We start from the raw sequence: 23,928 nt of genomic DNA, 5'->3' as shown, positions 1-23,928 counted from the left end.
CTTCTCAATATTTTGGAAGCCAATTTAAATGCATTCTCCAAACCCAGAATAAAGAAGAGAATTGGAGCTTCTTCCATTTTATTTCTAAGCCCAGAATCAAACCAGAAATACTTGCGTATTACGAAGGAAAATGTGTTCAATTAACTCTATCCTTGGGTCTGTGAAACAAATACCCATCTAATATATCCCTGATTGTCCGCAGTTCTGTCAGGCAAGTAATAGAACTATATGTATTTTCTTTTTCTTTTTTTTTATTTTTATGTTTGTTTATTTTTATTTTTTTTGGAAACAGTCTTGCTCTGTTGCCCAGGCTGGAGTGCAGTGGCGCGATCTCAGCTTACTGCAGCCTCCACTTCCCGGGTTCAGGTGATTCTCCTGCCTCAGCCTCTGGAGTAGCTGGGACTATGGGCATGCGCCACCACGCCCAACTAATTTTTCGTATTTTTAGTAGAGACGGGGTTTCACCATGTTGCCCAGGCTGGTCTCGAACTCCTGAGCTCAGGCAATCAGCTTCCCAAAATGTGAGGATTACAGGCGTGAGCCACTGCACCTGGTCATATATGTATTTTCAATGAGAATTCTGGCAGGGAAAATAAAAAATCTATTTCATATAAATTGAAGCCAAAAGGGGCAAAAAAAAAAAAAAAACACACACACAAAAAGCCCTTACTGCAATGTTTTGAGCAAAGCAACACTGACTCACTTTAAAACACTATTTAAGGTACTAGAAACTGTAATTAAATCAAGTCTTGAAAGTGCTAAGCAGAAGAAAAGTGTTAATTAGTAAATTAGTAAAAATACCATTTTTAGAGTGCAAAAGCTTTCTTTTACACTTTCAAACATTTACAAAAAACAAATTCTTGATAAGGTGCAATTTGGAGTATTTATGGAAGCTTGATTTTATGCTTTGTTAAAAGAAATTCACAGAACCTTTCATCCAATGAGCTCACTGCTCTGTCAAATACATTCCTCCTCCAACAAAGTAGAATATAAAATAGAATATAAGGCATTACAGAGAAAATTTAAACACAGGAAACAGGAAAGAGCATTCCTGGAGAGAGCAAGCACTGGCAGTACAGTCAGCTGACAGGAACTAATAATTTCCAAAAGGAAATCAAGGTATCCACATAGCTCACTCTTACATCTCCTTCACAACTATGCTCATTGTCACCCTTTCAGCAAGGCCTCTTCTGACCACCCCATTTTGAATTGCAAACCTGACCCCACCTCTAGGTCTTCCTAGCCCACTTTCCTGTTTATTGTTATCTCTGTAGTACTTATCACCTTTTTATGTATTCTATAATTGACCTATTTCTTTAGTGCCTGCTACCTCCACAGGACAGTAAACACCACAAGGGCCCATACCTTTGCCTGTTTTACCCACTGTTGTATCCCCACGATGCCTAGAATGTTGCCTGGTACCTGGTAGGTGCTCAATAAATCTTTATACAAATGAATAAGCCTCATCAAGCCTCACAAAGTCCTGGATATTTTTCTACTTGCCCTTTGTAATGGATATAGAAAAACTTTTTGTAGAATAAAAATATCACACACCAAAAATAGTTCTTGTAAAGTTATAGACATTAAAAAGAAATAAATATTCTGTCATATATATTCAGCTGAAAATACTTTTTTGTAGTAACACATTGCTTTGGATTAATCAGATAAAGATGAAAGTCAAGAATTTTGCCAACAGTGTTTCTTGCTAACATTACTCAGTTATGCCTTTCAGCTCAATATACTGTATATGAAGGATATCTTGTTAAAACAACTGTTGGAGGCAAGTCATGTCATATCAGCTACACTCTATACCCTATGGGAACTCAAATGGCCCAAAGTCTATGTTAATATAATCTTGCTGCTCCGTTGAGCTAAGGCAAAAATCACAGTTTTTCAGTGACATGTAAGCTTCCATATAAGTACCACATTATCTATATGTCTTCCAGAAATGAAGGAAAGCTGTTCTAAGGATTATGCTGAATCAATTTAGGAAGGTAAATATCGTTAACAAATACCATAAAATAACCTAATAAATGATTGCAATCTCTATTTATCAACTAACAAGAAGTCTATACTCTTCTTTATGTAATTGGTAACATGGTATCTACGGGAAAATAAAATGCCCCTGCCCAAGGGCTTTAGGTGGCTTTTCAGCAAAAAGCTCTTTACTTCCTTACACAGAATTTCCCATGCAACACGCTAAGCAATTCCACGACCCTCCTGTCCTTTTTCTTTGGGGTGTGAGGTCTTGTTTGTCCTTATCAACCTTTGTTTATTGTAAATTTGTCTGATCATAAAAAATAAAGACCCGTGTTTTCAGGTTTTGTGAGAGGGCTGAGGGAAAGGTCAAGATAGAAATACAAGATGGGTTTTTTTCTTAATACTACTTCAAGCCTGGTGATAAATAATGATGGAAAATGCAAAAATACATATTATTTACAAAAATTGTATTATGATATCAGTGGGTAAGAATTTTAAAGGCCAATTCTAATTGTTATAAAAACAGACACATAGAATTGAGAATGATCTAAAAACAGTTTAATTTTTTAATATAATCCAATCTCCAATCCTACCAATGAACAAAATATGAAACCAAATCTTAAAATGTTAGAACTTAAACTACATATTCTTATGGACTCAGAAAATACAGTTTACTGAAGATTTCCTAAATTTTAACATTATTTATGAAAATTCATTATATGACTATCTCCCTAAACAAATATTTTAAAGAAGTTAAATTACGATTTTAAGTTCTCCCTCTTTTGCCAGCTCAATGGCCTAATACGAAGCATACAGGAGGCAGTTTTCTAAGCGTTTCTGTTGACTAACAGAAGCTGCTATAAAATGTGTTCTAGCAACTTGCAGATAACTGCCAGCCAGGCCAACAACACTGCTAATCTCAAGAGAATCAAGTACTAGTTATGCTTTGGTAATATCACCTTTATCAGTTAATATAAGAGAGAAAACGCAGCATATGTAGGACTTACTTTATAAACAAACATCATGAAGAACTTTAATGGTACAATAGATGTGAAATGAGAAATAAAATATAAATTGCAAAAATAACTGAAACGTTTTTAAATGCTGCAAGCTAAGATACTTAACACATTGCTAATAATAGAATCCGCTTACATTTCAGGATACTCATGCTCATATTATTTAAAGTCACCTAACATGACGAAAAATATAGAGGGACCCTAAGAAAATCCTGTTAACCAAGATATTTTTAAGAAATCAAACATTATTTGTAACAATAAGTATAGTAAGTGTGAACCTCACTTGTAAGACCTTACATTGTTCAAGTCAGAATTCCTACAAAAACTGGGTTGATGCTGAGATTCTGGTGTTACAATATTCAACATACTCTTACGATTTAAAAGATAAAAATCTACTTTCTATACAATGGAACACCTTTCAAGAAGAGCTTATATACTGAAGCAGAAAATAAAGCATAGTATTTCAATTACAAGTTCTAAGGAAATGATGACTAAAATAGGATTTATTTTTCTTCCTCTGTATCATCTAATGGAGGTAGAAATCAGGTTAATAAGAGTGTGAATCTTGTAGTTCATAATGAACAGTTCAGAAAAATGTTATGAAACACCTCTTCTCAATATGGTAGCTAGCAGAAAATGGATACTAACCACAGAAGTTGGTTCTGCTTTTAGCAAACACATTTACGTAGCTATTCCCATGTAGGGATGGGATCTGCCTTTAAGAAAGAAAGTGTTGGCCGAGCGCGTGGCTCACACCTGTAATCCCAGAACACTGGGAGGCGAAGGTGGGCAGATCACCTGAGATAGGGAGTTCCACATCAGCCTGGCCAACATGGTGAAATCCCATCTCTACTAAAAATACAAAAATTAGCTGGGCATGGTGGCACGCACCTGTAATCCCAGCTACTCAAGAGGCTGAGGCAGGAGAATGGCTTGAACCTGGGAGGCGGAGGTTGTAGTGAGCCGAGATCATGCCACTGCCCTCCAGCCTGGGTGACAGAGCAAGACTCCGTCTCAAAAAAAGAAAGAAAGAATGTGTTATTCCTGCACCATCACCCACAACATGCATGTGTCATGTCTGATTGGTACCTTAATGCACAGGCAGCATTCACTAACAAATACAAACTTGAAAGTCATCTGTTTGATATCACTAGCTTATGTTATATATACCTGTCCTATAACATTAACATGTATTTGTTTCCTATATAGTAGGATATGAATTAAATGTGGGCCATTTCTTATAATAATCCATCTGCAGAAACATTTCTGGCTGCCTATTCAAGCCCAACAATGTTCACTATCTCATAAGTTCTTCTTGGTGCTCTATCGATAAATATAATTTTAAAAAGTATTTCCTGATTGAATCCTGTTGAAGCATGTAGGTAGTCACATAAACCACAGCCAGCATACTGGGACTAGAACAGTGGTCCTCAAACTTTCCAGTCAGCAAATCACTTTCACAAGTCAGGAGATGACATGATGCCTCTACCCCACCCCATGTTCATACAATAGCCCTTAAAAATAAAACACGAAACAATCTATGCCTGTGCAGATAAAAAATTTATAGTCTCCTCACTTTATGATTATCATAAAAGCCTGTAAGCTGGCCTCTCTCTCTCATCCACTCCATGCAAACACAGAGGTTACAAAAATCCCACACATCCCATTATTCTTTGGCCCAAATACTTCAGTATATTGAAACTAAATAAAATGTCGAAATCAAATTTCTCTCTTCTTCTTCAAGACTCCGTATGCCTAAACCCTTTCTAGTCAATCCTGAATAGAAATTGTTTCCATCTTTTGTTTGTCATGTACAGACGTGGCTTGTTCATTACCTTGTTCATTCACGGGCCAGCTTTAAGTTCCAACTTTCCAAGAAGAGACCTCAATTCTCGACAGCCACAAATAAGTTTGCTCTCTGGACTTGTACAGAACTGAAAAACTTAGGCACTTCTTAAGGCACTTCACCTGTCCCATCTTGTATAAAAAGCACTTGCCACCCTCTATCTCCTTGCCCTGATTTAATTTACTGTATACTATAGAGTTCTACCTTTTTAAGTCCACATGTATCTGCATAATGTCTGCTCCCCTCAGTTTAATATAAACTCTATGCTATAGGAACTGGAACTTAGTAGGCATTCACTAAATATTTATTAAATCAATAAATTATATGCCTCATTGCCCCACTGGCATGCAACTTCTTTGAGACTGAGGATGCCTACACTTTCCCAAAAGGAGACAATAAATATTTCCTTGATAAATGAGTGTTTGTTCCTGAACTAAACCAAATGACTTTCAAAATGACCACATCCTCCCTCAACATATTCCATTTTCCCCAAATAAAACACGATCAATTTGCCCAGTGATTAAAATGGAATATTAAAACCCAGCAGTGATGGCATCACCATCATTTAAATAATGCTTGCCTAACTCATTCTATTTTCTGTTAGGGTACAAACATAATAAAGTAAAAAAATTTTTTTTAAGTTGTGGCAATTATTAGGCAACTTTAAAAATTATATATATGTATATTTTTCTTATAAATAAAATACCAAAAATATGGGTCACAAGTCGACATGAAAGAACACTATGTACCAAGGTTACTGTCCCAGAGAAAGAGAGACTAGATGTTAAATTCATTACCTATAATTTCAAGGAAACCAAAGGCCTAAAAGTGCCAGCTCTGCTAGACACCAGGCTATGTGGGCAGGTTCCCACGCAGCCCTGCCAGTTCCACCCTGACCCACAGCATCCCCTGCTATTTCGCTTCTAAACAAAGATTTATGTCAAATTATGTTCTAGTTTTGTGGTGTAGCAAAATATCCATTCAGGGTTATGATGGGACCACCTAACACATGTTCATTTGGAATCTAATCCAGATTAGATCCTGGGTTCCCTAGGGAAAGAGGCAAGGACAGTAGCCCACGCTGTTCTTTAATTGGCAAAAGCTTTCAGTGTATTTCTATCGTAAAGAAAAATTCACCTTTGTTAAATTACATTTTCATGTTTATGTTTTTCGTGTTCATATTATAGGTTGATCTAAATTTCAAAATATAATACACTGATTTCTAGTACACTGCTCTGTGATAATACTAGAACAACTGAAGTTATTTTCTAAATGAAATTTTAAATCACGTCCTTTTCCAAAGGAAGTGTGGTTCCCATAAATTAGTCTAGAATATTATTAAAAGAAAGAATATTGCTATTTGCCACTGTTATTTAAAAGCAAAGTTGACACTTTTAAAAACACAGAATCTGGCCAGGCGCAGTGGCTCACGCCTGTAATCCCAGCACTTTAGGAGACCGAGGCAGGCGGATCACCTGAGATCAGGAGTTTGAGACCAGACTGTCCAACTTGGTGAAACCCCATCTCTACTAAAAATACAAAAATTAGCTGTGCGTGGTGGTGCACATCTGTAATCTCAGCTACTGGGGAGGCTGAGTCAAGAGAATTGCTTGAACCTGGGAGGCGGAGGTTGCAGTGAGCTGAGGTTGCACCAATGCCCTCTAGCCTGGGTGACGGAGCAAGACTCCATCTCAAAAAAGAAAGAAAAGAAAAAAAACACAGAATCTCTTCTTCAGAAATTTGATGGAAACATGTCATTTACAGCTCTAACTAGCATGACTACTTTGTATTTTTTCATTTGAATAATTTTCCAGAATAAAATTATTATTCTTTATTGTGGGGCTGTTACCACTTTGACTAGGTTGTATAAATTTAACACTTAAGTGATACATAAAATTAAGACCTTATCCAGCACACTGGATATAGATTTTGTCACTTTTGTGGTTCGTATATGCTAAACAGTAAATGTTGCAATTATATATTTAAAGTGCCATAAAATGCTTACCTTTTTACCCACTGCTCTAGAATATGGGTAGGAAGGATGTAGATTAGCTTTGTTTTAATAATCTTAATGATTAGTTGTTTTGATGATCTTAATTATTGAACATAATTATCTGAATATTATTTCTATAGCTCAGTATGATTAAAAGTCTCAATTAAAAGATTTACTTAAAATCTTTGGCTTATGAAAACGTTTTGGAATTGCCTACTTGACTACTGAATTAAGTTTCTCCTAGAAATGCATAAGCAGCGTAATCATGTTTTATCTGTGCCTTTTTATGACCATGTAAGTGTTATTTAGAAATATTTGAGAACAGAAAGCTGTTCTTTTCCATGCAACCTCATTTATGCCTTTTAACAAGTTCCATGCATATTATTTGATGGTTGCTCAAAAATATTAATCATGATGATAATAGTATTGTTCCTAATGATGATAAACCATTAACTTATCATGAGGTTCAATGAATCACTTGATAAATCAGGTATGGACCAACCTCCTGGGTAAATGTGTCATGGGGGTAAGTTGTACCCATAGGTAGCGTAGAACAAACCTAGGAAAACTGATAGAGGCTAAAATTACTTATTTTCAGTACATACTAATAAGACCAAAAATTTATCCTCAACCTGCCACACATCTCTAAGTTCCTTATTAGAAAAAGGTTTCTGAACCTGGATAAAAAGGTAAAAGCACCCAGTGTTAAACACTTCAAAAAGCAATTATAAACACGCTTTAATATATTTATACCTATATCGCACAAAGTCCCTCAAGCATTCTTTGTGCCTTACCATCTTAAATATTTTGCATTAATATTGTGCTAAACAGTCAGCATTTTGTTCACTGGATAGTTGTAACTAGTCCAGCAGTACATGAATACAGGCCCATGTGCAGAACAAAGAATGCAATCTCAGCTTTCAAACCAGCAGCTTGGTGCTCTGACCCCTATGCCATGTGCTATGATCATGAGTGATGGTGCTGTTCTAACTGTACGCTACTTTCAAATAATGATCCACAAAGTTAATCAAAAGGGCTTCCCTGTTCAATATTTACCTGTTACTCATTGACAGCCACTGTCTGCACTGCCATCTAGGACGTATAGGATGGGATCAGTAATACTGAGCTCAGATAGAACCTGAGTGCCTCACAGAAGTACCGGACACAATGAAAGCAGAATTAAGCTGCTCTTCAAACTACCTCTGACACTAAAGATGTCCGCATGAGTTCCACAGTAGCAATGCACTGCTCTTTCCTGGATTTGGAGGCCATATAGTTGCTGATAATAAGAGGGATGAAAAAAACAACAACTACATGAAAGAAAAAAAAAGAAAGGAGATATTAGGTAGCAAAATATAAACATGGAGGAGAAAAATAGTAATTTCCTGTATTTGGTCAAAAAAATAATATTCCCTCCTTGATGTGATCTCCTTGCTTTTATGTACTAGGAGTCATATCTATCCTGAAAATTATTTTTCTCATTTTAATACACATTCAACATTTTAAGCTAAAAAATAATAAGAAAACATTGATCTTTTTTATGTGTTAGAGATTTAAATGCTGTTTGCCAGTCTGTCAATCAAAATGTGCCCAGAAGGGTTACTGACCAGCTTCCATGTCCACCTTCAAAAAGAGGCACGTAATCAGACTAATCACAATGCAATTCTCTGTCATTTTTAAACTATCAACTAGAGAACAAGGCTTACTATGAGACCTTATTATTCACATGCATTAACCAGGTAACTTGACAGGTTTTGAACATGGGTAGTTACAGGGGTGAAAAGTCACTCTAAATGTTAAATCCTCTTTTAGCTATTTTTTCCACAGCACTAACTTTTTTGAGTTAGTAGTTGAGTACTTAGTATGCACTTCCAGGGGAAGCATTTTTCTAAGCATTTTACATGTATTAGTTCATTTAATCCCTATGGAAAATCCTAAGAGAAAATCCTATGAGATACTATCATCAGCATTTCGCAAATGAGAAAGGTGGGAAACAGCAGCTTAAGTAACTTGTTCAAGATCACCCAGCAAATAAGTAATGGAACTAGGGTTTGAATACATCCGTCTCCATCATAGCCTGCACACTTACCCACCACACTGACATTCTCCTATTGCATTCCGCACTGCTCAGATGCAAGGCAATCATTGGCCTTTAACGAGTACCTTTCTAAAAGTTTGTGGACTGAATAAATGAATAAATATCTCTAAGGAACTTGCAATGTTATTGAGAAGATATTATCCATACATACACACCAGCCTCTTACCATTTAACTTTTATAAGTTTTTGTCATGCTTCATCTCTAAGTTTACGAGGGAAAGGTACTTATTTGCATACATGTGATTGAGTGCCACCACATGCAATACAAAGTCAATGATACATTAGTATTTAATCTTGGATTCAATATTGACTTCTCTCTCTCTTCTTTATCCACTTCGTCTTGGTACAAATCACACCTTGATTATGCTGATAGCCTCTGAGCTAAGTCCCCTGCTTCCACCCTCAGCCCCCTGAAGCATATGCTCAGCCAGTAACTAGACTGATACTAAAATCAGTTAGGTCTCATTTCTCCTCAATTCATAATCCTCCCAAGACTGTTTCGAGTGGAACAAAAGCCGAAGTCCCTCCCTGGCCTGCCAGCATCCCATGTGCTGTTACCTCCCTGACCTGTCTCCTGCCACTGTCCTCCTTGCTCATTCAGCCCCCACCACACTGGCCTCCCTGGTGTGCTTTGAACACATTAGGAACTCTTCAGCGCCTTTGTAGTGGTTGTTCATTCTACCTGGAATGTTTTCGCCTGGCTATGTGAATGCCTAACTCCCTCACTTCCTTACAGTCATTGCTCAAATGTCATCTTTCTTTTAATGGTCACCATCTATTATAACCACAATGACTCACTTCTACCCCAGGACTCCTAAATCCTTCTTAACCTTCTGTATTTTTGTTCCACTGCACTGACTGCCATGTAACAGACTATATGATTTCCTTCATTTTTAACATCTGCTGTTTAGTGGCTGTTTCTAATGCCATCCAACTTTGAGAATCATCCAACTTTGAGAACAAAGATTATGGCCTTTGTCCACTGATATATACCAATCAATAGTTCCTGGTTATAGAAGGTACTCAATTAATGTGTTAAGAGAAGAGAGAAACCACTGTGGATAAAACAAGGTTAGAAAGACTTTACAAAGGAGCAAGCAAAGGCAGGGACTTAGTGCATGTGTTGTGCCTAACAAGAATGAATGGAAATGTTTCATGGACAGAGCACAGAACTCGCGCTGAGAAATGTCTGGTGTTATAGGGAGGCTGAAAGGCAGAATGGAGCTACACTGGTAAGTTTTAAACACTAAGCTAAGATTACAGACAGCTTGACGTGAGATGGAGCAGTCAGTGATTTTGAGCAGGAAAATATGTTAGAAACAGTATTTCAATCTGGTAACTATTTATGAAGCATCCCAGAAAGGAAAATCTTTGCATTCCCTAGCATGGTGCTTTGCATAGAGCAGGACTCAAGTATTTATCTGAACCAAACTGAGTAAGATAGGAGATAAGAACACTAGTTAGGAGACTGCAACAATCTAGGCTGAAATAATAGCTTGAATTAAGGGGATGTGAAAAGAAGGGAAGTTTTAAAAGAAAATATGCTACTAAAAGAATATTTGAGACGAGAGAGGCAGAATAAAAGATAATGTCAAGAATGAGACTGAATTACTATATAAATGAAGATAAAGCAAAAGAAGCGCAAGGTAGGAGAGGATCTTTCTGGGGAAGACCCCAAGTTCTATTTTGGAGTAATGGTGGCACTGTCCTGGAGAAGGCCCTAAACTGGGAGATGAAAGAGGTCTTAATCTGTGGGCCAGCCATGTTACACCCGAGCTGTGTGAAATACTTCGAATCACTTAACCTCTGTAATACAAGGGCTTGTTTTTGTTTTTCTCCATGTAAAACAGAAAAAACACAGTTCACTAGGTTGCTTTGAGGATTAATTGGGAATGCTCATGGGAGTGCTTACAAGCTTGTTGGTCATTACATGTGGAGATTGTCGTGAGGTGAAACAATGCAAAGGTCAAGTAGTTTGAAAATAGAAAACTAGAGTTTGGAAAGAGGGCTTAAGATTAAAAGTTGACATTCATCCATTTCTATGTGATAACCACAGTGTAAGGACAGATGAAATCCCCAAGGGGGAGACCTAATTGTCCCATGCTGGAGAGTACACAGCTTTACACTCACAGGACACTGGTTGTATGTTCTTTAAATGACTGATGTTCAAATATGGCAAACCTCAATTTTTCTATGGGCATGGCTTCAAGTTCCTTAGGGTCTTCTTCTTTTGCAGAAATAGATTTCAACAGACCATCTTCAAACAGAGGATGGATGTTTTTCTAAGGTAAAGTGTCATCCTGCTCCAAGGGACCCTGTCATCCAGTTGAAAAGGGAAGAAGTGCTGGGCCACACAGACCGGAGAGGGTCTCCAATAGTTAGTTACCAGATTGCACCTCATTAGCTGTGTGAACTGAGCAATGTGCCTAACCTCTCTGAGCTTCCACTGTCTTGAGTGCAAACTCAGAATAATATTGTCTATTTCAAACATGGTTGCTTGGGTCAATTACAATAATGCTTGAAGACCACAGCACCCCATATTTGGAGCATGTTCTTTCCTTTTCTCCGGATTTCAGCCATATCAATTACTGCAGCCTATGCAGTCTATGCATTACTGCACATAGAAAACCAGCCAACACAGAAGTAGGAATGGGGCCCCTGAAATGTAACTTCACCGTCATGAGTTAATGCTTCTGTTGTCCCAGAAGGATCAACTTAGCCTCACAATAAAAGGCCCTGGCATCAAAGAATGTTTCCTTTTGACGGCAGAATAAATGTGGCTATAGTCATTCTCCTGTCTCTGTTTCAGAATCTTGCATTCTCAGGACACTCTGTACCACAGCAAACATTTATGTCCTGCAAATTTCTCCTGAACAGACCCAATAAAGGTATTTGTGGTACAAGTGAACCAAACTTGCCACCAGACCCTTGTAAAAACATACTCTACTTAAAATCTGCTGGTCCATAATTTTAGTTTTCTAGTCTTCTCTTCCCTGAGGCATTTCCCAAGTACCATGATAAATTAAAAAATAAAAAACACAACATTCTTTCTTCCTACCAGCATCATATAAATTGTTACTACCTCTGGGCAAGCAGCATTCAGAACAGAGGGTAAACAATCTTGCTATCAGATGAATGTATTGACCATGAATTTTACAAGAGTTCAGGAATGCCCTGGACCTTCCATCCTCATCTCCGCTGGATGTTTCTCCAAACCTCTCCTTTTAAAAGGGTGGTGCCATGAATACCATTGTTTTCACTGATAGCAATTCAAGACTTAGAACACCTGATGAATTTCTCCAGGGGATGAGAAGCGGAGCTGCTGCTTCTCATTTTCTGCTTGTGAGCCATCAGGCAGTTAAGGGAGTCTCTGGAAAAGCATGCTGCTTCCCCTGGAAGTGAGCAAGGATCTCCCCTACAATTACGTAAAATATATTCTTCACCAAGACATCCAGATGGTGCCTCAAGCACACAGGACAGGATGCTTTGTGCCCAACCAAGCCATGCTCATTCAATTTTACTCCTAAAACAGTTTTTCAAGTGGAGTTGAAGAGAGGAAGCAAAGAGAAGAATCATCAAAAAGACTGTATACCTTCCAGTGTCAAGGCCAAGGCATGCAGTCGGCTGTGATTCACTGTAAGCACCCCTGACAGGCAATAGTCAGAAAAATGATGCTGTTATGAAAGCTTATGATGGTTGAAATGCAAGTAATGAGAATTGCTAGTAAGAGAAATAGGCCTCTTCTCATTGGTAACACATGAGAACAAGCAAAGAGCAAGGCCCAGAGATCCTTTATAACTGGGTTGAGGGAGGGACAGGGAAATTAGGATTTAAATAAGATGTGGTGATAGTCTATTTAACCACATAAATCCCAAGCACCCAATTCCAAAGAATTCTCAAATTGATATACGAAACACAACGTCTCAAATTTGCCAATGAAAAAATAACCCAACAATGCTTCCGTTGCATGCTGGTCACTAAATCAAAATCCTCGAAGGACCCAGCCCTCTCTCTGCTTTAAGAACTGGACCTAAACATCTCAATACTAAACACAGTAAATAAAATTATTTTTAAGCAACCTAGAGGATAATGCAGCAGACATAATATGTGACAGGATGAGTTTGGAAAGCAACCAGAAAACTCCACCTAATCGCTTAACTTTTCATACACGGATGTATCTGACCTAAAAAAGCCATATGTTTCTTTAACCCACCATACCCTTCTCACCACACCTTTCTCACCACTAGCTTCATTCTATAACTGCAAAACTATTTCCACATTTAAATGTGTACTATGTCTAGATAAAAATAAATATTAAGGTGGTACGGAAAGATTTGTCTGCTGAAAATCCTATCACTAATGAGTATATCACTAGTTCTCGCTTGAATTTAAATTCAAACAAATTCTTTTGAAAACAAAAGTGCTAAAAATCCTGAATTTCAATACCAACTACACCAGGAAAAATATAAGTGTCACATCAAAAAGGAAATCTCTGTGGAACAGTTTCTCTATGGAAACTGACCATGTAGCTTCCAGCTTCCCCCAAATAAGCTGCTCATATACAAATTAGAACACCTCGTCCCAGACATTTCCCAGCCGAGTCAGGTGTGGATGGATTCACAAGAAACTACCTATATACATGGATATACATCTATAAAAAGTGTTATTCATAGAAACACACACCATTGTATAGAAGACTACAAGGATAGCCACCAAATTGTTAACAGTGGTGATCTGTGGGTAGGACAATTACAAAAACATTGATGTTCTTTCTTTATGCTTACCTGTGTTTTCTAAGTGTTCCAGAATGAAAATGTACTGCATCTCTATTCAAAAAGAGCTTTTGCAAGGGAAGAGGATAAACGTCATGAGGTAACTAATCTAGGACTACTCCCCCTCCCCGCCCACCACTCACCAACCCAGAAACGACATTGGGCCTGGTGAAAGAAATTCCAAGAATATTCCCTCAACACAAGTTGAAGGCCCACCAAAGCCTGCTCTGTGAGCTCCAAGGTAACACAAATCCAAGGCCATTTACAGAGCAGAGGACAGGGAATTCCCTAAATCAACAGAAAAACATATGGAAATAAAAGTTATGAGTAGGGTAAAGTGGAAACCATAATTTCGTTCCTTTGTTGCTGGTAGGACAATTAAGGGAGGTATATTAATTGTTTATCTTCTCATTAAAAGAGATGTCTTGCTGCATATTTTTCTTATTGTAAAGATACTGCTTATATACTTTTTAAATAATACAGATCATAATACTGTAAGTTTTTTTTGATAATATCTATTTTTCATAAGGAAAATTATACTTTTTAAATTTCCTAAAATTATAAAATTTTCTCATATATGAAATTAATTTCTTTTAACAGATATCCTGAATAGTCACTAAAATTCACAATGATCTCCTTTAAGGCAATACTGTACTTTGGTGTGAAAATGGAATTTCTCATTTATATTACATAAAGCATAGTAATAAACAACAACTATAACACATAATTCAGCGTGTGTTCCTTTTGGAACTTTAAGTTCTTCAACATCTCCATAGTCATTATGACTTTTCTTGCTGGCGGTTGAATGCTTATTATTTCCATTTTGCAGATACTAATTCTGCGAGGTTAACAGTTCTATAGTAAGTTAGATGAGCAACAAGGTAGTACTCATTTAGTGTATGTTTACTATATGCCAAGCACCATGATTAGTGTTTTTATGGTTTAGACCTTAGGTTCTGAAGTCAGATAGCCTGAGGTCTAATGCGGAGGTCAGCAAACTTCTATAAATGGCCAGATTGTAAATATTTGCAGCTTTGTGGGCCATATGGTCTCTGTCACTACTATCAACTATGCTCTTATAGCAGGAACGGAGTCACAGACAATACCTAAATGGTTAGGGATATTTTCCAATAAAATTTTATTTACAAAAATGGAGGGGGATGGGGTAGATTTGGCTAATGGGCCCTAATTCAGTGATACTAATCCTAATGCCACCACAAATGAATGGGTATGGCCTTGTTCCAATAAAACTTTACAAAAACTAGGGGGTTGGGGGTAGATGTGGCTAGTGGATCATAATTTGCTGATACTAATCTTAATTCCACCACATCCTGCCTTCTTAACCTTGAGTTAGTTCTGTCAGCTCTGTAAGCTTCTGTTACCTTATCTGTAAAATGTGGTAATAATCATACCTAAGGCATAAGTTTATTGTAAGGATTTTTTTAAATGTATGTTAAGCCATTAGCCCAGTGCCTGACGTTGGCATCTGGTAAAAGATCAGTAATGTTAATTATTATCACCATCCTAATCATCACATTCATCCTCAAAACAACCTCCAAGGTATTGTTTTGCCCCTACTTTTAGAGATAAGCAAACAGAAACTTAAAGTTAAGCAACTTAGTCACTGTCCCACATGTAACAGATAATTGTGGGGCTAGGATCAAAGCCAGATCCATTTCCAAGAGATTTAACCACCGCTAGCAATGACTAAACATTACTGCATGGACTTAATTGTTTAAAATAGCTTGCTCATAGTCAAAGAACAAAGCATAATTATTATACTCTAATGCATAAACTAAGTCCAAAGATTCACTAAAGACACACTTATAAACTCAATACACAGAAGAAGCTGTTCATAAGGTAAGGAGAATTTACTGAAACCACAGTTTAAGTTTGCTGTAGTATTTTTAAAGTCTGGACACAAGCACATCAGTATCACTGACTTTCTGAAACCACCTGTTAGCGATTTTTGAACGCCGCTGTTCAACAGCGTGCCCACAAAAGGCTCGCTGTGGTGCTACACCTCTCATCTTGACCTTTACTTTCGTTCTCAAGTTTCTAGAGGTGACATGCACACTGCAGGTGTGTCACCAACCAATTATTTTTAAAAATCTAGGTAGTCACTTCTCCCATAATGAAAATATACACTCCGGTGAAACCAATTAATACTCTTTCATTCTAAATCATGCTGCCTGCGCCTATCCATTTTTACTCTCTGGCATTCGTTTATCTTGAATTACAAGTGGGCTGTGAGGAGAAAGGCAGAGGTGGGCACCTCAAGCCAGGAAAAGCAATGAGTTTGCAGACAGATCCTGAACCGGATTTCACATTGGGAGAGTCCTTCAAGATATTTATCAATAAAAAACAACTTTAAACTAACAAACACCACAATTTCACATTCCTTCTTTTTTTTTTCTTTTTTTTTTTCATAGGTGGGAATTGAACAATGAGATCACATTCCTTCTTGCAAAGCAAGTTACAAGAGTTGTGAAACAAAGAAGAGGAGAGGAAGCTATGGAACGCTCCCACAGCAGCCTCAGGCCTAATCCACCTCCAGGGTAATTCTTCTCGAAGATGCAGTCTCTGTCACACTCCTGAAAACTCCTGCCAGGGCTCTCCCAGGATGGCAGTCCTCTGGGATCTGAGGCCTCTGCTCTCCCTTCCTCTCCAGCCTCACCTCCTGTCACCGTTCCCCAGCCCTCCACTTCTGCCTGTGCCCTTTGCAATTTGCCACACCAGAAATGCCTTTTAGCCCAAACCATTACCTTGGGTTCCCTCCCAAGCTCAGATAGCTCCTCCTCCACTATGAAGACCTTGGGCTCCCTGCACTATTAAAAATGGCCCCTCTGTGGTGCTGCTTCCATAGTTGACACTTATTTCTCCTGAGGCACCGCTCCAGGCAGAATGTCAATTACTTATTGATATCTCAGTCTTCTAGGCTTCTAGAGAGCAGAGGTTTTCTTAGTCACCTCTGAATAAGTCAGTTAGTGTAGAACAGTTCATGTAAAAAAGCACCTGACCCGTGGGTGATGATTAAAATATATTTGTTAAATGAATGAATAAATTCGCTCACTTCTAGGCTAATCTAGAATAAGCCCTAAATAATACACTTTCATGCCATCCACATTACCAACATATGCTACTTCAAGTCATTTATAGACAAAAGCATTGGTGTGATGCTAAAATTAACTGGGAGAAACCACCAGAAACCATGCTGAAGTCTGAAAGGCATGATGTGGAAATTAGAATTCATTTGAATGTCGAAAGGCTTGAAGCAGTTCTTGCTACAAAGTTCAATGTCTGTTTAACATGTTTAACATTAGAGCTCTTTATGAAGGTCATTTTATATTTCTAACTCTTTTCTCAATTCTTTGTTATTTACTGATCCTAACACAACTGGCATAAGTTGTTCTATTGTGCAGGTGAGGGGAAGATGACTGTATAATAGCAATCAGTCAATCAGGTTAAACAACCAGCAAAAGAATTCACTCCTGCTGCTGGAGCCTCCGTGACCTTTCCCTTTTCTTCAGCATAGGTGACCATCTTCCCCCCAGCAGAATCCCTGACAAGGCGCCTGTCTTGTTCGCCTTAATTGGGATAACATGTGAAAGTGGTTAGCACTCTGTCTTGTACAAAAGAGCTGATAAAGACTGGCACGTTCCCTCCTTCTTCACTCATTCTCCTCTTGTCTTCCCTGGAACTTGTTAATTCCTTCCCTCTTTTGAGTGTGAATCCAAATCCATGCTTCTTGGCCAAGGCCAGCCTTAACACTATATACTGAGTAGAGTACCCACATTCTGGATTTGTATTTTCAGGAAGAAAGAAACTTTCCTCTAGCCCCAGATGAATTTATCCAAGCCCTGTCATGGTGTCTGAAATTATTCTATTGGAAAAAACTACCCATTTTCTTGAATTTGTTCACCTGGAGTTGCTTATGAAAAGGCAAATCGTCCTGAGAACAGTAACACCATCAGTTAACAACACCTGATCTGCAATGAGGGCTACAGACAATCACAACTCTGTGCCGATGAGGCACAGGTTTGAAACACTAACCAGGTATCCAGGTGGAATGAATTTCACAAAGGAGAAAAAGGGGCTTCGAAAAGGATGGGGTTCCAAAGGATGGAAAAGACAGCTAAACAAAGACAAACTTTACAATTTTGCCAATGGCCTCTTCTGCTTTCAATGACAACTGTCTAAATCCATTACAAACACCTTCTCAATCAGGGCTTCTCAATCTTGGTTACACTTGGAGTCTAGGAATCCTGGATTAAACCTCGTTGTTTAAAATAGGTACTGCTAAGCCTATTACAATGGCATAGCACGTGCTCAATAAACGTTAGTAATTGAAACTGCCATCTCAGACTCACTCCATCTTTTCTAAATACGGGTGAACGGATTGTTCTTGGCTTTAAAGACACCCCACTCTTCCTCAAATCCCTCTATGGCAGTGTCCAACTATATGGCTGAATTGCAACCTAAGTTTTGAATCTACAAACACCTAGCTCAGTTGACTCTTTCCTACTTATCTTTCCTCACTATCTCATATTCTTCTTAATATAGGTGATTTCCTTTGAACTTACTACTACTATTCCATCTCATGTCTATGAATATTTTATTTCCTCTGACTTACCCAATATTTTCTTTCAAGTTCAGGCCAGGAATCCAGTACTTTTAGAGGCTGAGGTGGGAGGATGGCTTGAGCCCAGGAGTTCGAGACCAGCCTGGGTAACAGAGTAAGACCTTGTCCTCTACTAAAAACAAAACAAAAAAGCCAGACATGGGGGCATGCACCTGTAGTCTTAGCTACTCGGGAGCTTGAGCCCAGGAGTTCGAGGCTGCAGTGAGCTATGATTGCACCACTGCCTAGGCAACAGAGCAAGACCCTGTCTCTAAATAAAAAACAATAAAGTTCAAAGTTATAGTTAGTATGGAAGGGGTGTCTTTTCTCCTATTTTAGACTATGCTACTTTTACTTTTGTATTTGAAAATAGTTTTATAAGATTGACAACTGTTTTAATTTGAAAAGAACTTTTGCATCTTCCGATGAAATCCACTACTTTACAGATGTGTTTGCGAAAACACAGAGACATTATTGTAAACTGTAAAAGACCACTAAAAAGGAAAGGAGGGGTCTGAGGCCCCAAATTTGTAATACTTAGCAAAATAACTGCCTAACTTAAAATGATACAATTTGTAAAATATTTACAATATGATGTGTATTTTTTAAAACACTATATACCTACCCTTTACCAAAGAACCTGATCTCACCAATTAAACTTGAAATTTTAAATTGAAAGTATAATAAGCATTTAACAGAAGTTAGAGCAACTATTACTATTATTTGGAACTAATTATAGACCTTTTAAAATAATCACAGGTTTTATATTCCTGCTTGTTTTAAACTTTCATTATTGAAACAATTGTCTAATCATTTAAATAATTACCAATAAAATCTAAATGCAACATAGAAAATAATGTCTTTAAATATGTAATTCACAATGATTATAAAACCATAGAATTATAGTTGGAACAAATATGAGCAATGATATGCTGGTACGTGTTTAACAATCACTTGGGGCTTAGAGAGCACCAGAATTGAAATATTTTCCAATTTCCATGGTGCAAATACTTTCTGCAACTTCAAGTTACTAACGTGAGGCCAGAACTAACAAAGTGAGAAAGAGGTGCATACAATTGACTCTCACAAACCCATCCAAGTTGGCTCTAGCACATCCCTGAATATGAGAGACCAAACAGCGTAGCCTCTTCATTCCTGAACCCTTTTCATAAGACTGACCATTTCTTTCTTTATAATCCAGTGTACCCTGAACACAAAGTGACAACACCTATATATTATTCTGTTTATACATTTACCTACTCAACTCTATTACAGTGGCTTCCATTCTTTTTGGATATGAAACACAGTAGAAACACATATTACCTCATGATCTACCCAGTAAACACATATGTGCAGTTATATGTACACATACACAAATATGAAACTAAAAAGGGAGCCTCACAAAATAAGACACATTCTTACTGAAATGCAATACAATAAAATTTTCTGTTCTCTTCATTTCATTTTTAAAATTAGGATCTTGATCCACTAAATTGGATACATATCCAACTGTTTGAATAGTAACCAAGAGTTAGAAAAACGTTGCTGTAATAGACAATAAGCTCATTGAAGATTGGATGATATGTCATTTGTCTGTATCTATTCCTATATCTACTAGTAATTACTGAGGCCCAAGGAGATTAAGTAACTTGCCCAAAGATGCACCTGCTTTCATGGATAACAATCCCTCCAGGCAAGTGATAATTCACAACACAGAATCAGGAAATTTATGGTTTGACACTGAAAGCTAGAGGATCTTCCAAAACAGTTACCCCTTCATCAGAAATTGATGTAGAAATGTTTTTAAAATTGTACTGACTCCATCATTGATAAAAGTGTAGCCCTTTACTCACTGCAGCCCTGTGACCCTGACTGTTTGCCTACATCTCCCTACTCTTGATAATATTCACCCAACAAGAGTGTGGAAAAACTACCCATGTTTTTTACAATACTATCCATGTTTTTTTGCTTACAATACATTTCAATCTTCTAGGGAAAGTAGCTATATAAATGCTGATGAGTAATAAATATATAGAATAAACATACTCCTTATATAATATATATTAACACCAGCTTTCTAATAAACAGAAGCCAAAAACTTAATTGGAGAAAATAGGAAGATAAAATCAGAATACCCGGCCTTTTCTCTTCAGTGTGCTTGTGTACCACATGCTTTTTTATAGGTGCTATTAAATGTACACTATAGTTTCAAGACAATTCAGATAAGCATCTTCACTAAAATACACAACACCATTAATCATCTCAGTGACAGTGCTCCAATTTAACATCTTGGGGATTTCCTCCCCTTCTTCATCATTTATTTGCCAATATTTCCTTGTTATGAATATCCCCCTAGTGACTTTCCCTGGCAGTCACAGCTGTGCTGCCTACTGTGTCTACCTTGACTACAAATAACACCAATTCTTTAAAAAGCAAGCCCTTGAGATGATTCCTACAGCTAGAAGGGAAGCCTTACTATGCGCCAAATTCCTGGTGGCCCCATCCGGGCTCCTAATTGACAAATCTCAGCCTCTAAGCCAATAGTAATTTCAGACACGTGAAACTGACCTAATTATAAATAAACAACAGTTGATTGTTGATATGCACTTATTTGAATGGTCAGTAATCAAATCCTGCTTTAATTTGGTCCTTAAAGGACCCCCTTCTTATACAACAAAAGGATTTTTCAAAGTATACAACAAATCCACAAAATCACTAACAAATTACAGAAACCTGGCCACCAAGAGCCACAATAAATGACTCACAGATAACTAAGAATTTTTTAAAATGATGATCAGTAACAATTCTGCATTATAATTATACCAGTTCTGATAAAACTAGTAACACTATCTAGACAGTGAAATATCAATAAATAAAGCCAGAGATAACTACATGTATATAGTAAAGATACAGTGATACAGTCACCTAAACCATGCTAGGTAGGGAACAGTCCCAGCTCCATCCAGTATCCACTTTGTGTCTATTTCAGAGAGCAGCCTTCACAGCCACCAGAATTTCTGATCTTTTTAAAAATGGAAACCATGAAAGAAAGTGCTCTACAACCAGTTGGAGGAGTAAATGAAAGTAGGACTCACCAGCTTGCATTCACAAAGGATTTTTAAGGAAAAAAATGGTATTGTTGTTCAATAGTCACACTACTACAAAAGAAGTTAAGAGTATGAAGACAAAAACACAACAAAGTATATTTGCAAAGTATATCCAGAAAACATAATGCCTTCAGTGGAATTATGTTTACATTACTTTACATTTTCCATAGGAGAATTTAATTAAAGGTTAATGTTGCTTCAATCAATATTTCATAACTTTTATGGAAAGCATAAATTTCATCTTTTTTGGGAAGATTCCAATTGGATTACTGTTTTTGAAAAAAACTTTCTTCACAGCAAAAGCAATACAAGTCCAACTATGATATATTAAAATGCCATTTCCTCCCAGAGCAGAGTGTTTACTTCAGTGATAGTAACAACACCTCGTTACCCAAAGTGCAGATTCTGTTAAGTAATGGACAAAGCAAATGGCAGCAAAGACAGAGGACTCAACTTCAATTTAACTGTCCTGTAAGGTACATAGTAATTAGCTGCAAAGCTCTGAAATCTTAGCTAGCATGTTAAGTCTGCTACATGACAGTATAATTTGACTTCTTAAAGGATTATGCAAATTACAACTCATCATTCCATTACAGGATTGAAAAAAAGTGACAGCTAATTTATACATAACACACCTTTCAAATCCCTAAGATGCGTAGCACCTGTGCAATGTATTTTGCCGAGATTTTCTTGCATATAAGTACTTGTTTATTGCAATATAAAGAAGCTTACCTAAGAGCTTTAATACAGTCGTTAAAAAAAACTTTTAGACCACAATTTCAAAAAAATAAACATTTTTTTTCTGTCTTGATCTCAGAGGCAAATTGTTTTGGTTGTTTTTGTTTGGTTTGGTTTGTTGGTTTATTTTGTTTTTTTGTTTTTTTTTTCTCCCCCACTAAATTAGATAAAAAGAAGGTTTCAATACAAGGATATTTTTGAATAGCTGGCAACCACAAGCACTGATGTACGAGCCAGAAGGAAGACTCACAAAGATTTCAACATACTTCTGGTAGGTAGATTCACAGTAGATTCCGTCATATCTGTAGATTTTCCTACATTCTGATTGGTTGGGCAGAGGATGCTGGGCAGTTATTCTGTAGAGGCATCAAAAACAGATAGACATGACTAGAGATTCTCTACAGTCAACTGGAATGCAGGATAACAAGTATGTTGAAATTCAATATATTTTGCTTTTTACGCTTTTGAGCTCTACACACAATTGCAATGTGTACATACATTTTAGAACATTAACTTCCACTTTTAGAAAACTGCAGTCAGAGAAAAGCAACTTTTTCAGTTATCAGGACAGTTTTTTTTTTTTTTTTTTTTTTTAAATCTCAGAGTCATAAAAGTGGAAGAAAAGAGACATAGGTCTAAACCTTAACTCACTCTTCAGTTCCCATGATTATATTCTAAAGGAAATGTTAAAAACAAATGTCATTAGTGTTTCTGTTATAGGATTGTCATTAGTTCAATCATGCATTACTAGTGTAGGCAACTGTAAATTAGCTATAAAACCTTGGTCGAGTTAATATATTTTTCAGCTCTATTCAATTTATATAGAGTTTGCTATGGATTTATAAAGGAATGTGATTCAGCTTACAGAACTAAACCCAATTAGGGATGAAAACACAAGCAAGGCCGTCGGGAACACGGGTTAGATGTTAACAGGCACCTGAGATGAACTGATTACAGTGGCTCCAGGTTTCTTGGCAGTTAAGGCAAAAAGGGGAAAAAGCTTACACAATTTTCATCTGTATTACTTAAGCATATAAATTCATCTGAGACTCCTTGCATTATATAGACATAAAAATGCTGAGATGTTTTCTGACCATTTCCTTCTATTGAAAATCCCTTCATTCAGGGAAAAAAGTATTTAAAGAATCTATCATGTCATAATTTAGAGGAAAGTAATGTCATTTAATCAATACACAATATCAGTACGAGTACCAATCCTTTCGCTCTAATACCAGCGTATTAGAAAAGTATAATGTCTAATCCTTAAGCCAGTAGATACTTAATATCTTCTTAATTATTAATTAAAAACGTGATGGATCATGCTACTTTATAAAAACTCAGATAAGGCCAGGTGCGGTGGCTCACACCTGTAATCACAGCACTTTGGGAGGCCGAGGCAGGCGGATCACGAGGTCAGGAGATCAAGACCATCCTGGCTAACACAGTGAAACCCCATCTCTACTAAAAATACAAAAAATTAGCCGGGCGTGTTGGTCGGCGCCTATAGTCCCAGCTACTTGGGAGGCTGAGGCAGGAGAATGGTGTGAATTTGGGAGGCGGAGTTTGCAATGAGCTGAGATCCTGCCACTGCACTCCAGCCTGGGTGACAGAGCAAGACTCCGTCTCAAAAAAAAAAAAAAACTCAGATAAGTTTTTTCTAATTTCTATGTTTCTAATTTTTTAAGTTTACTTAATATTTCATAAAGCCCAACATATTTAGTGACAATACTTTCAAATAATTTAAGTTCTACTTTTGA

The 23,928-nt window shown here is 37.2% G+C and overlaps 1 protein-coding gene across 14 annotated transcripts in view; it reads right to left on the bottom strand.

Moving 5' to 3' along the window:
- Positions 1 to 23,928, bottom strand: part of NPAS3 (neuronal PAS domain protein 3) — an 868,305-nt gene that overhangs the window by 724,877 nt on the left and 119,500 nt on the right. For 8 of the 14 annotated variants that reach the window (XM_009427633.5, XM_054666461.2, XM_054666464.2 and 5 more), the window contains exon 2: positions 22,438 to 22,527. The exons of the other annotated variants lie outside the window; for them this stretch is intronic. In XM_009427633.5, the coding sequence (XP_009425908.4) occupies positions 22,438 to 22,527 (90 nt within the window). The remainder of the gene's footprint in view (positions 1 to 22,437; positions 22,528 to 23,928) is intronic. 14 annotated transcript variants of the gene reach the window in all.

The sequence above is a fragment of the Pan troglodytes genome, chromosome 15 (genome assembly GCF_028858775.2).
Source record: "Pan troglodytes isolate AG18354 chromosome 15, NHGRI_mPanTro3-v2.0_pri, whole genome shotgun sequence".
Lineage (NCBI taxonomy): Eukaryota > Metazoa > Chordata > Mammalia > Primates > Hominidae > Pan > Pan troglodytes.
This window is presented reverse-complemented; position numbering and strand designations above follow the sequence as displayed.